The sequence below is a fragment of the Triticum aestivum genome, chromosome 5A (assembly GCF_018294505.1).
Source record: "Triticum aestivum cultivar Chinese Spring chromosome 5A, IWGSC CS RefSeq v2.1, whole genome shotgun sequence".
In the NCBI taxonomy this organism is placed as follows: domain Eukaryota; kingdom Viridiplantae; phylum Streptophyta; class Magnoliopsida; order Poales; family Poaceae; genus Triticum; species Triticum aestivum.
Window position 1 is genome coordinate 628,434,437 of NC_057806.1, and position 13,388 is coordinate 628,447,824.

General features: G+C 45.7%; 1 protein-coding gene across 2 annotated transcripts; it reads left to right on the forward strand.

Moving 5' to 3' along the window:
• Window positions 1-1,918: 1,918 nt before the first annotated feature.
• LOC123105468 (uncharacterized) lies at window positions 1,919-5,872 on the forward strand. Of its 2 annotated transcripts, none has more exons than XM_044527543.1 (2): window positions 1,919-3,305; window positions 5,514-5,872. In XM_044527543.1, the coding sequence occupies exon 1, from the start codon at window positions 2,014-2,016 to the stop codon at window positions 3,259-3,261; it is 1,248 nt and encodes a 415-aa protein (XP_044383478.1). In that variant the 5' UTR covers window positions 1,919-2,013; the 3' UTR covers window positions 3,262-3,305; window positions 5,514-5,872. The 2 variants fall into 2 exon arrangements, with proteins under 2 accessions (XP_044383478.1, XP_044383477.1); XM_044527542.1 differs by having other exon boundaries at window positions 1,920-3,257.
• The last annotated feature ends 7,516 nt before the right edge of the window (window positions 5,873-13,388 follow it).

Genomic DNA, 13,388 nt, shown 5'->3' on the forward strand with positions numbered 1-13,388 from the left:
AATAGACAAACAAAGAGAAAACCTAGCTGGTGAAAGCAAGCGAGCGGGTGAGCCAGGTGGCTCAATATTGGGCCGCCGCCCACTAGCATCAAGCTTAAGGTACACACATGTGGGCTAGCCCATTTAGAGTACTTTTAAAATTTTAAAATTCATGAATTTTCCAAATTTCATGAATATTTTTAAAATTCAAAAACTTTTTTAAAATTCATGACATTTTTAAGATCCACAATCATGAACATTTATTCAAATCCACGAACTTTTTTCAAATGCTTGAACTTTTTAAAATCCACTAATTGAGGAACATTTATTCAATTCTGTGAACTTTTTTTAAATTCACAAACTTTTCTCTATATTTTTGATTTGTTTTCAAATCTTTCGACATTTTTCATCTTACAATTATTTTGAAAGTACTATAAAAAAACCGAAAGGAATTTTTCGACCAACTACCGAAAATAAATCAGAAGAAAACTACTTGCTCCATCCCATAATATAACATTGTTTGGCAAGCCGTCTTTGGTTGCAAAACGATCTTATATTATGGGATGGAGGGAGTAGCTTCTTTTAGATAGACAAACAAAGAGAAAACCTAGCTGGTGAAAGCAAGCGAGCGGGTGAGTCAGGTGGCTCAATATTGGGCCGCCGCCCACTAGCATCAAGCTTAAGGTACACACATGTGGGCTAGCCCATTTAGAGGTTAAGTACTCAAGCACGTAAAAAAATGGCCTAAAAGACCCGAGCCAGCGAGAGATCGAACTCGTGACGCTCCGCTCGTGAAGTGAAGAACCTGACCAATCAAGCTGGCAAAATCTAGTGATTTGTATGCAGTGCAAGAGTTTAAAGTATCGAACATCTTTCAAGTTTTCACGAATAATTCAATAAAATAAATGGAAAATTCTGCACAAAAATTGACAGACGTAAATACATTTTTAAAACCATGAACATTTTTTTCCAAAAAATGTGAACACATTTTGAAATTCGAACAAACTTTTGAAACTTGAGCAATTATTGAAAAGATGAACAAAATTTTTGAAATTCCTAAAAAATATTTTTTTGAAAATATACATCGAACATTTTGTAATACATGCAAAACAATTTTTAAATACATATAATATACGCACAACGATTTTGAACTCCACAGTGAATATTTTTGTGATATACCCAGAACAAAATTTTAATATATGTTGAATTTTTTGTAATATACTCTGAACAATTTTTAACTACACATTGAACATTTTTGTGATATACGTTGAACATTATTTCAATACACAATGAACATTTGTGTGATATAGGCCGAATTTGTTTGAGTTGTGAACAAAATTTAAAAACCTTGACTTTTTCTAAAATCACTACCAAAATTTGGAATTTTAAACATTTTTTGAAAACAAAGGATATAAAATAAAAACAAAATGATAAAATAAAAATATAAGAAAAAAATGAAACTGAATCAGAATCAGAAAAGAAACCGAAACAAAAAAAGCAAACAGAAAAAAATTTGGAAATTTGGTTAAAAAATACCGTTTAAAGGAACCTGCTAGAAGGTGAAGTCGGCCGGCCCGTCGCGTGGCAGACGACGTGCATCAGGAGGCGAGCAGATAGAGTTTTGATCATGCCATGTCACACTTTCTGGCCCCAAAACCGCCTAAAATTGATGCAAAACCACCTAAGGGGGAGATTTACCCGGTTTTAAGGAATTGGGGGTTAAGATCATACCAAATTTGAGTTCAGGGGGGTATTTGTCCCTCAGGCTACATTTGAAGGTGAAAAATAGACTTCTTTCAGAAAAAAGGGACATCAACGAAACGGCCCGCTTCGTTCGCTTGTGCGTGCGACTGAGTTCCTGGCCCAATGAGCCGCCCCTTCTAGTTTATTGCCCTTCTAGCGTCTGTGGCCCAATGAGACGGTATAATATTGAGTCTGTCGCCCTTCCTTCCTCCCCCTCCACTAGTTCCTCCACCAAAAACTAGGGTTAGGGTTAGGGCGGCGGCGGCGGCTTTATTTCCGATCGCGATCGCCATGGCCACCGGAGGCGCCCCAAAGCCGGAGGAGGAGACCGTCGTCTTCCCCGATTGGGTGATGCTGGAACGCATCTTCCGCAAACGGTGCCACGACGACCTAGACGCTGCTGGTGAGGCCGTCAACAAGAACAAGACCGCCGCTCCAGTCAAGATTGACAGCGGCCACTCCTGCTTCGTCTCCTTCACCCTCGCAGCTCCTCCAGGGTCCTCCTACTTCAACCTCCATTGGCCGGAGAGACAAGGCTCAGAAGAACTCCTTGCCTTCGTCCGGGCAGTCGACAAGAACCTTGTCCTCTTCGACATCTCGATCCCCGACCGGATTCGCTACTTCGACGCTCCGCCAGATCTGTTCGTCTACACGGCCTCTGCTCCTCCCCCCCCGGTGCAGCAGCTTCCTCGGCGCAGCACAAAGCAGTTCCTGGCTCATCAGTTCACCACCGGCATTCTGCAGCTCAAAGCGGAGCACTGCTACATCGTTGCCGACCTCAATGTCCACCTCAAGAAAGAGGGCGCTAGTGCTGAACTCTGTGTCTTCAACTCCGGCGCCACCGATTGGAGAATCATCACCGAGGTGCTTGCTGATAAGCTCCCTGACCTCTGGTTTACCGATGATGTGTTTGCTTTCGATGGCCGTTTCCTTTGCTGGGTGGACTACTTCAGCGGCGTTGTGCTATGCGACTTCTCCAAAAATGTGGACTCCCAGGTGCTCCACTTCGTGCCTTTTCCTGGAGGAATCAAATACCCTGATGACGCACGGTTCCCGAGGTACTTCCCAGGGAGGTTCCGAAGTGTGTCCATCAGCCAAGGCATGATGCGCTATGTCCATATTGACAATGACTTTCATCAGACAGTCCACAGTGGCTGGCGAGGGATTGCTCCTAAGAGAAGCAACCGGCGGCAGAAGCAGCTAACCCACAAAATCACCATTTGGACGTTGAACTCCAATTTCGAGTGGGAGGTGCATTGTGAGATCAACCTGGATTGTCTCTGGGCACAACCTAGTTACCAAGGTCTGGGCTTACCTCGGCGTCTTCCTGAGTTCCCAGTCATCAGCATGGATGACCCGGGTGTTCTGTGCTGCGTGCTGAGGGCGAAGGAATTTGCTGGCAAGGAGTGGATGATCATGGTTGACATGAACCATGCGGATCTGCAGTCATGTACTGATGTGAATGTAGAAGACAAGTTCTCTAATACCACCCAACTTTCAACTGTCTTCTCCAAATACCTTCAAAAGGCGAACAGGTAACTGGCTACAAGAAGCTCCCTTAATATTCAAATGACATCTTTCACGTACGTTCTTACATATTATATAACATGGTTGCCTTTGCTTAGCTTTCTGTTGGATACGGTACTGGTAAACACTGGTGTTTTTCCTTACTTATCGTACCTATGGTGCAATAGACATGCTGCCTGGTTTTTCATTCCATGTAGGATTCTCAAAGAACTTCTTTCTTAATTGATGTCATTCACGCACATTCTTACATACATACAACCTCCGTCCCAAATTAATTGTCTTAGATTGATTGGACAAATCTAAGACAAGTAATTTGGGATGGAGGGAGTATTATATAACATGGTTGCCTTTGCTTAGCTTTCTGTTGGATATTGTAGTGGTAAACACTGGTGTTTTTCCTTATTCATCGTACCTATGGTGCAATAGACATGCTGCCCGGTTGCATTCGGTGTAGGATTCTCAAAGAACTTTGGCTTTGGTGCACGCTTTATAGCTTACTGCATGTTGTCTGCTCCCTGTATGAATCACTTTGAAGTGTCCCCTTCTTTCATTGTCAACTCTCTGCACAGTGACTGACCCATACCATCCTACTAATCAGGGTTGTTTTCCCTATGTTATTCTCTGTTGCTTTACTCCTGCCCCAAAGTTTCTATTTTGCTGCCTTCTGCCGTTGCATGTCCTCTAGTGTTGCTGTGTTATAGTAATATATATATATATATATATTGAAGCATTTAATATGTTGTTGCCTTGAATCTTCTGTTGGGCTGTTCCAGTGTTTGAGTTGTAGCTGCTTCAGTTGTGTAGAGATTCCAATATGGACTCCCTCCGTTCGTAAATATAAGTCCTTTTTAGAGATTCCAATATGGACTACGTACAGAGCGAAATGAGTGAGTATAAGCTTTGGTCCTTCTGCCATCAAGTTTTCCTTAAGAGTCTAGAGTCCTCTATTTCTCCTTATTGGATCTTTTGCTCTTTACATCGGATTGTCCATTATCTGTACAAATGGGACTGTAATTCTTTCAGCAGCCTTCTGTCGCCACTAGCATGGTGCTATTTTGAAGTGAATTCTTGGAACCACATTATTTTGATTGCTGTTGTAAAGCATAAAACTATATTGTCCTCTAATTTCTGTAGGGGGGACAAGCGTCTATGAAGCTTTATTAGCACATACTTCTCTGTTGGCAAAATTTCTTTGGTTTACTTTGGGTCAATCAGGTCACATCTCTGGCTGTTTCTGTTAGAATCCTTTTGTTTGAGATAGCGTATACCATGGTTTTTAAGGCAGTAAAGTGTCCTAAGGCGTTCTACCCCTGCTCTGACGCCTAAGCGGGCACCTGAGCACTAAGGCAGACTAAGCGCCTAAAGCGGGCAGATTTCCAAGGCGCTGCCAGGGCGCCTAAGCGTCCTAACGCAGACGCCTTAAAAACCATGGCATATACTTTTATATCGTCTAACTGAGTGCTGGCCATGGTGGAGCTTAGTGTAGACCAACAGGGCCCATGCCCCCCTCCCCCCTTAATTTTTCCATCCATCGAAGAAAATGCTATTAATTTGGTTCCCTTCGAGTAATGGCCCCCTCTTGAATTATGCTCAAGCTCTGCCAGTACTGGGCCAGTGAGCCATTCTCTTTACACGGGAGTGCCATTAGCTAAAACCCCTGTAGTATTAGCTTTGCTGGCCTTCTCATGTTACTGTCTTACTCTTGATTCTGGCTACAACCCTTCTGATTGTTTTCTCTATCCTCTCATGCCTCATTTCATTCTCTCACGCCTAATCCGACATTGGTACGGCTGGACTGTGGTGAGGACTCCAATTTTTCTCGAGTATGCTGCCCTGTCGCCGCGTTCAGCCTCTTGTTACACCTGAACACACACACACACACCATGCCTGGCTGCAGCATGTTTGCTACCAGTCCCTGCATGTCAGTTGTAGTCCTTACCAGAGGCTGTGCCTGCTCATTGAGGCCACACCGCAACGCCATGGCTATGTGGTGTTTTGAATATTATGTCAAGCTACGCGATGACATTACCATCTGAATCCAGGTCAAATATATGATGCTTGCATTTGCATTAATATTGAGTGCAGAACTATTTTCTTTACCAATATACTCCACTGCAATGCCATTTGTCTTTCTTGTTTGTCTTTTTTTAAACTACCCTTTTCAAGTGACAATTCATCTTATCTGTTTATACTGTTCGCAAACAACATACTCAGATGTTCAGATGGTGTATATATCTGAGTTATTTTTATTTCTATTTTTAAAGGGATGGCATGGGACAACATTGAGCTAACTTCATTGAAATGCAAGTCTGCAATATGAAGACCTGTAATCTGGTGACTGAAGGTGAACACTTTGCGGATGCTCAAATCAAAGATGTTGTTTGTCAATGACGCGGTGCAAGCAGAACAGTTTGATGATGTACTGATGAATATCTATTGGAGTAACGCTACATGTTCTGGATCATTTAATCATATGTTTTAGCGTTAAAAGTATGAGATTGAATATCTTTTCTTTCATGAAAATTGAATTGAGGGCAAGCACAAGGAAAAAAAATAGTGCTAGACATTATTTTTGGTTTTCTTATCGAGGCCAAAATGTCATAATTACAGAGATCTTCCAATATTTTTCTATTGGGGGTTCTTCCATTCCTTTTTTTTGAGGAATTATGACAGTGAGGGAAGCTCCCCACTGACCTTTATATTTCTCATTCCTTTTAGTGAGCACAATGATGTGAATCAGGCTTTAATAAGTTCTAATACGCAGCGGCACAATTCATGCTCACTTGTACTCCCTCCGTTCCTAAATATAAGTTTTTCTACATATGGAGCAAAATAAGTGAATTTACACTCTAAAATATGTCTATATACATCCGTATGTTTCGTTCCTAAATATAAGTAGTCAATTGTTGGAATGTCAGCTCTTCCTCGATCTCGCTACAATAAAATATGGGTCTCACTTAATCCTAATAGCGTTCTTATTTTCTCTAAAATTATTCGCTTGCTTACTCCTAACAAGTAGGGTCCACACTTATCATTGTGAGATATATAGAGTTGACATGTGGGTATAGGGGTATTTTGTCATATAACATGGTCAATGAGTTTGACCTGACAATAACAATGTCTAATGGCATTTCTGAGCAAACATCTAATGGAATGATGGCAATTTTCAGATATCTAATGGCATTTTTGAGAAAACATCTCATGGAACGATGGCATTTTTGAGCGTTTGTAATTTCTAGTGGCAAAACTGAGCAGTGAGACACAATTAGTGACATAAATGATAAAAACCCTTTAATCTATCCTCACTTAGCTCAAAAAAATCATCCACCACACCTAATACCAAAATAACAGTTCCACTAAAGATGCAGTGTCATGTGCCGTTGAAATGAAATGCACCGAGCACATTCATATTTATCCTAGATCAGTTTTCAGCATGAACTTTTTCCATCCATCGCTGAATTAATTACGATCATCAGGATTTCCTGTACCACAAAAAACTCAATTAGAAAAACACAACTTTGTTTCTGCCATAAGGAAATTCATCATAGTGGCAAAGGGTGCAAAATATGAGACCAAAAATGCGCATGAAAACCTGGCAATGATCTGTTCAAATAAACAATACAAGTTCTCAAAGAAACTATGTCAACTTTCAAGAAACACTTGATGAAGAAACAACATGACAGCAGTATTAACAAAATCTTGAATAGGAAAGGATGTTCTAAACAATGGCAGGTTCCCATGAATTATGATTTTGAATGCAAAGAAGATAGCTACAAGAATTTCTTGTTCTCAATACAAGTCTATTGTGGATAATAACACACATGTCCAGGATATTTTGTTACAACAAAGGATATATGGTAGGCTGACCTGATATATGTATGGCAAGAAGAAATCAAGGATTTCTCAGAATTCAACCAGAAATGATCATCAATATTTTTCCCTGAAGAACGATGTCAACCGCGTCAATTCCTAAAAGATGTATAAAGAAGTTTGTTTGTTTACTTGGTTTAGAGGAAGAACCCAATAAACAGGGCAAGCTGGCATAGCCCTAGAATTTGGTTGCAGATAGTGGCATTGCATCCATGCATCATGTCTAAAGTTATGTGAAATTGAAATGGGGATTGATCCAAACCCTAGCACCAAAATTAAATCAACTAGGTTCAACTAAAAATTGCATTCAATGAACCCAAAATGCCTTCATCAATGTTTGATATTTTTGGCAAGGCTTTGAGTCCAAACAAAAAATGGTGAACATTTTTGTGGAATATTCTGGGCACTGAATTTAAATCATTACTGTACTTTGCATTTGGAATTATATTCATAATATATAAGAATATATTTTCAAAAGCCCTGAAATATTTTATGTGCATCTGGAAATGACCAATGTGCAACATAAAAATATTTAGAGGAATCTTTGGCACTAATTGAAGTCATTTTGATTTCAAACAGTGGCAAATAAATAAAAAGAAAACAGAACAAAATAAAACAGAGCAGAAACCTCACCTGGCTTACCTGGCCTGCTCCTGTAGCAGAGGCCCAGCCCACCAGGTGCCGTCGTCCTCCTAGCGCCAGTCGGCCAGGCGCGTGGGCGACGCGCACGCACGCACGCACGGCACGCCACGCCACCAGGGTGCCTGCCTGCCTCCTCCTGCCAGCGAGACGTCGCGAGCACCGCCCGGAGCCGTCTGGCTCTTCCTCTCTTTTCCTGGAGCTCTTCCCCCTCCTCTGGTTCTCTCGCCCTTTCTGTTCCCCACCTCAACGAACCGCGCCGCCGTGACCGACGAGCTCCACCATGGTCACAGCCATTCCCTCGCTCCCTCTCCGCGTCCTCGAGCTCCACCCCGACCCCGTGGAGCAACACACCTGACACATGCGACCAGAAGAGGCCCAGTCGGCCGGAGCGTCTTCGTCTTCACCTCTGGTGCCCGGAGATCGAATCCGTCGATTCACCTCGTCCAGAGCGTTCCCGAGGCCGCTGACCTACCCTGTCGCATCCCTATGAGCTCCTGCTCCTTTCCCTTGCTCATCCCCTCCGTTTCCGTGCCCTAGCTGCCTCTCCCACCATGGCCGCAAGCTTCTCGCCGCCGGCCATGAGGTCACCGTGGCCAGAGCCCGAACCAGCCGCTCCCGCACGCGTCATCGTTCCCCTTGCCTCTCCAGGAGCCCGTAGCCACCACCAGATCTTCCCCACGTGCCCTATAGCCGGCACCCGAGCTCACCCGAGCTTCGGCCACCGCCACAAGCTCGTCTCCGTCGAGTACGACGCACCACAGTCGCTGCTGCTTGCTCCGTTGGATGCGGATGAGCACCAGCTTCACGCAGAGCCCCTCCGCCACTCGTTTGGTCGCCGGAGGAGCAAACCTGACGCGCTCCGCCGTCTCTGGCTTCACCGGCGACGAGCCGCCGGCCTAATTCCAGTTTAGTTAGTACTAATGACTCCACTGAACACCCCAGAGCCACTGCTATGTGGGCCCTTGTGCCTGTTTAGGTTAGTTTAATTCCTGTTTAGATTAGTGCTAATCTTGCGGACCCTGTTGGAACCGCAACCCTCTAGCTACCTCTTCTCTCACTCGAATGAAGGTGGAAGAAAAAGAACAGTGGACAAAAGATTTTCCGGCCGGCGCACGAACGCCCCAATCCTTTTCTTCCTTACAGTAGTTACATGGCTACACATGGCTCATACCGACGCTCGGTGGCACATACCACACCGCAATCAGCAATATAGGGGGTCTTTTATGCCCCGGCACACACACACACACACACACACACACACACACACACACACACACACACACACACACACACACACACACTGGCACGGTGTGATCCGCTCGGCCCAGCCACCCCTCACAATGATATCACGCGAAGGACTCGGTTGCTCTCAACAACCCATGCATGCATGACTCAGCATGCAGCCACACCTCTAGCTAGCTTATCCATGCAAACTAACTAATTTCCTAGCCTGCAGCATGCACCATACACACACACACACGCTGGTCATCACACCTAGACATGGTTTAATCCTAACACTCCCCCTAAACCATGACTTGGCTTGCCATCACCAGAGTTATCGCAGCTCTCGCCGTTGTGGTCACCACAGCCGTGACCCAGCCCGCGGACCCGACCTGGCGCACCGACGCCGGTCGCACCGCCACGGACCCGACCTGGCGCACTGACGTCGGTCGCACCGTGCTCCGTCATGACCCGGCGACATACACCGAGCTCCTTCTCTGTCGGCGACACACGCTTGGTGTCCCTCTGCGTCCCGCACGTCCCGCGCGCACTTGACGCGCCCGACCGCACCAATGCGTCCCGCACGTCCCCAACCCGCCCGACGAGCCCGACCGCATCAGACGCTCACTGCGCGCCGCCTCCGCGTCCGCCATGGCAGCCACCAGCGACAAACGCCGGAAGGATGTAGCCGAACTCGAGCACGGACTCGAGCACAACGGCGACATACGCCTCCTCCCAACGTCAACCGCACGCTCGTACGCGCGCCCGCGGTCCCGACGCGCCCGACGCGTCCAGTGCGCACCCATAACACACACCGGTCGTGCCCGGCTCGCCGCCACGGCCTATTGCCCTGCACCGCTACGGCCTCAACCGCAGCGCAACACCTCCATGCCGCCATGCCGCTGTGTGTCGTTGAAGCCGCCACCACGCAGGTCCTCCGCGGCCTCCCCACCGTGCCGCCGCAGCCCCCCGCGGCCTCCTCGCCACGCCGCGCACCTCCATAGACCGACACATGGCCCGGAGCATCGCGCAGCCGCCGGCGAACTCCGCCACCGCCGGCACGCCTCCGACAAGGAGAACGCCGCCCAAGATGAACCAGTTCATGATACCAATTGTTGGAACCGCAACCCTCTAGCTATCTCTTCTCTCACTCGAACGGAGGTGGAAGAAAAAGAATAGTGGACAAAAGATCTTCCGGCCGGTGCACGAACGCCGCCACGGGCGCACGAACGCCCCAATCCTTTTCTTCCGTATAGTGGCTACATGGCTGCTCATACCGACGCTTGGTGGCACATACCACACTGCAATCAGCAATACAGGGGGTCTTTTATGCCCCGGCACGCACACACACTCTGGCACGGTGTGATCCGCTCGGCCCGGCCACCCCTCACAACGATATCACGCGAAGGACTCGGCTACTCTCAATAGCCCATGCATGCATGACTCAGCACGCAGCCACACCTCTAGCTAGCTTATCCATGCAAACTAACTAATTTCCTAGCCTGCAGCATGCACCATACACACACACGCTGGTCATCACACCTAGACGTGGTTTAATCCTAACAGACCCCGCATGTCAGCTTTGATTTTGACCAAGTCAACATTGACCGGTCCCACCTGTCATCCACCCAAACTAGCCCTGAGTCACTTACCGATGTGCCCCACTGGTCAGGTTTGACCCAGACCAGCCCAGTTGACCTGCTGACGCCAGGCTTACATCATGCTGACCTCATAATCATTTTCTGGCGATTTTATATTTCAGAAATAAATTATAAAATCCAAAAAATTGTTTAAACTTCTAAAAATCATAGAAAATAAATCGTAACTCCAAATGATATAGTTTAATATGAAAAATTATCGGAAAAATTCAAAGAATCTAAATACGGAATTTTCATGCATGTTTGAACAAGTTAACCTCACTGAATAGGACAATTCATGATTATGGAATAAATGGTAATTAGTTTTGGAGTTGGAATTTGCTATAGGTTTTGCTATAGGTTTGATTATGGAATAAATGATTATGACTAACTGTTGCACTAGGTCAATTCAGTACCTTAATATGACATATCATTCATATGAATGTGCATTGCATTGATTGTGGTTCCTTTCGTGTTTGCCTGTGGTTGTTCCCTCTTAGTCGACGATGTTTCTGACGACGTGATCGATGACACCGATGAAGAGCTATACTATCTTCAGAAGTGCCAGGCAAGCAACCCCACCCCCTTGTTCATCTCGATACAATCCCACTCTCTCGCTCCTGCTCTCTTTTACTGCATTAGGACAACAACGATTCAACTGTTACATGCTGCGGTAGTTGAACCCCTCTCCTCTGCATGACCTGTCATTGCCACAACAAATAGATGAAACCCACTAGCATGAATAGGAGTTGTTTGAGCCCTGATGTGCCTACTCATACATGCTTGTTTGTCATGCCTGCTACTGCTTAGAGTTGAGTCAGGGCTGATTCATCGGGGATGAACTGGAATGTGTGAACATGTCCTACTATTGAGAGCTAAGTGTGTGAACATGATTTGGTAGAGGTATCGGTGAGAGGCCATGTAGGAGTACATGGTGGGTTGTCTCATTGAAGCCGTCCTCAGGAACTGAGTTCTGTGTTTGTGATCCATGAACAGCTACTACCACGTGTTGGGCCCGAAACCAATGGACCCTCTCGACTTATTAACTGCCCCTGTCATCTGTCCAGGAGTTGCAAGTAGTTTCTGGTGTTCGTAGTATGCTGGAGGCCGTGCGCAGCACTCACCCGAGGGGTGGGCTGTGAGGCGGTAGGCACGTGGCACGGTGTACCAGGTCGCCCGTTTGGTGTCTTGGGAACCCTGCACACAACTTTCGGGGCCGTAAGTGGAAACCTCGGCCGGACTCCCTTCGGATGGAACCTGAATAGGCGATAAGCCCGGACTAGGGATTTGTGTGGTTAGTCAGGCCATGGCCGACACCCTCGCTGGGCTTCCGCTTGAAGGTTGCCGAGTACATGTCGTGTAAACGGCGATAAGTGGTGAGAGCATGTGTGAAGAAGTACACCCCTGCAGGGTTAACATCATCTATTCGAATAGCCGTGTCCGCGGTAAAGGACTTCTGGGTTGCCTGTACAGTTCATAGATAACTTGAAGTGGATACTCTAAAACTCGCAAGATAAGCGTGATTGCTATGGATGGCGTTCTCGTAGGTAGACGGGAGCGGATCCATAGTGGTGTATTGGTATGGTGAATATGTGGACTCGTGTGCACCACCTCAAAGAGTTAATTGCAGTCGTAGTTCAGGATAGCCACCGAGTCAAAGCTGGCTTGCTGCTGTCAAACTCCACCACCCCTTTGTTGATACCGATGCATATGTAGTTAGTTCTGATGTAAGTCTTGCTGGGTACATTTGTACTCACGTTTTCTTATTTTATGTTTTGTAGAGAGACTCCAGTCTCACTAGTAGTTCTGCATGGACTTTGATGTTTAGCTTGTTACCTCAGCTACGATCTTGTACCCTTGGGAGGGTCTTGTAGATAGTCAGGCTTCTCAGCCTTTTTCATTTGTAGTTGTCTGCACTCAGACATGTTTATGCTTCCGGTTGATACTTGTATGCTCTGTATGTTGGGTCATGAGACCCATGTTTGTCATACTTGGCTCCTCGGAGCCTAATCACTAGTGCAGAACCGGGCAATAGCACCGGTTCGTAAGGCCCTTTAGTGCCGGTTTAGTAACCGGCACTAAAGTGTGGGCACTAAAGCCCCCCCCTTTAGTACCGGTTCAGCACGAACCGGTGCTAAAGGGAAACCACGTGGCACGAGCCAGCTCCGGGGGCCGGGAGCCCTTTAGTACCAGTTGGTAACACCAACCGGTACTAAATGTTTGTGGGTTTTTGTTTTATTTTGTATTTTTCAATTAAATTTGTGTTATCAATTTAATTTAGGATTGTTTTACGTTATAATGAGTTGTAGTCGTCATCATCATCATCATCATCGCATATTAATAAATAAATAAACTCTAGCTAGCTAAAAATCATCGTAGTCGTCTAATTACCACTATTTAATCATCATAGTCATTACCGCTAGCTATCTAATCATCACCAACACTGGCTAGCTTAAAGAGGAAACATTCACTTTGTAACAGAAGCAAAGATATCATCGAGTTCAACATAATCATCACCAACATCGAAGTTCAGGACACGGACATGAGACAAGTAGTAATTAATTAAGAGCATGAACTAGTAGCTACTCCTGCTGCTCCCTCTCAGGTAGAATAGCATAGAACATGTATAGCTCTCCTGATTCATCATACAGGAGCATGCAGATGAATCTGTCTCCTAATCTTGGGTTGCGCTTCTCCTTGCTGCCCCCTAGTACTTCTCTGCGATCGTTAACAATTTTGCTCCAATCTTTCACTATTAAGCATTCTTCG

Bases quoted from the DNA above. Each gene is read 5' to 3' on its own strand.
- LOC123105468 (XM_044527542.1), top strand. From the start codon at position 2,014: ATGGCCACCGGAGGCGCCCCAAAGCCGGAGGAGGAGACCGTCGTCTTC. The intron at 3,258-5,513 runs GTAACTGGCTAC...CTATTTTTAAAG, and splicing joins TACCTTCAAAAGGCGAACAG to GGATGGCATGGGACAACATT.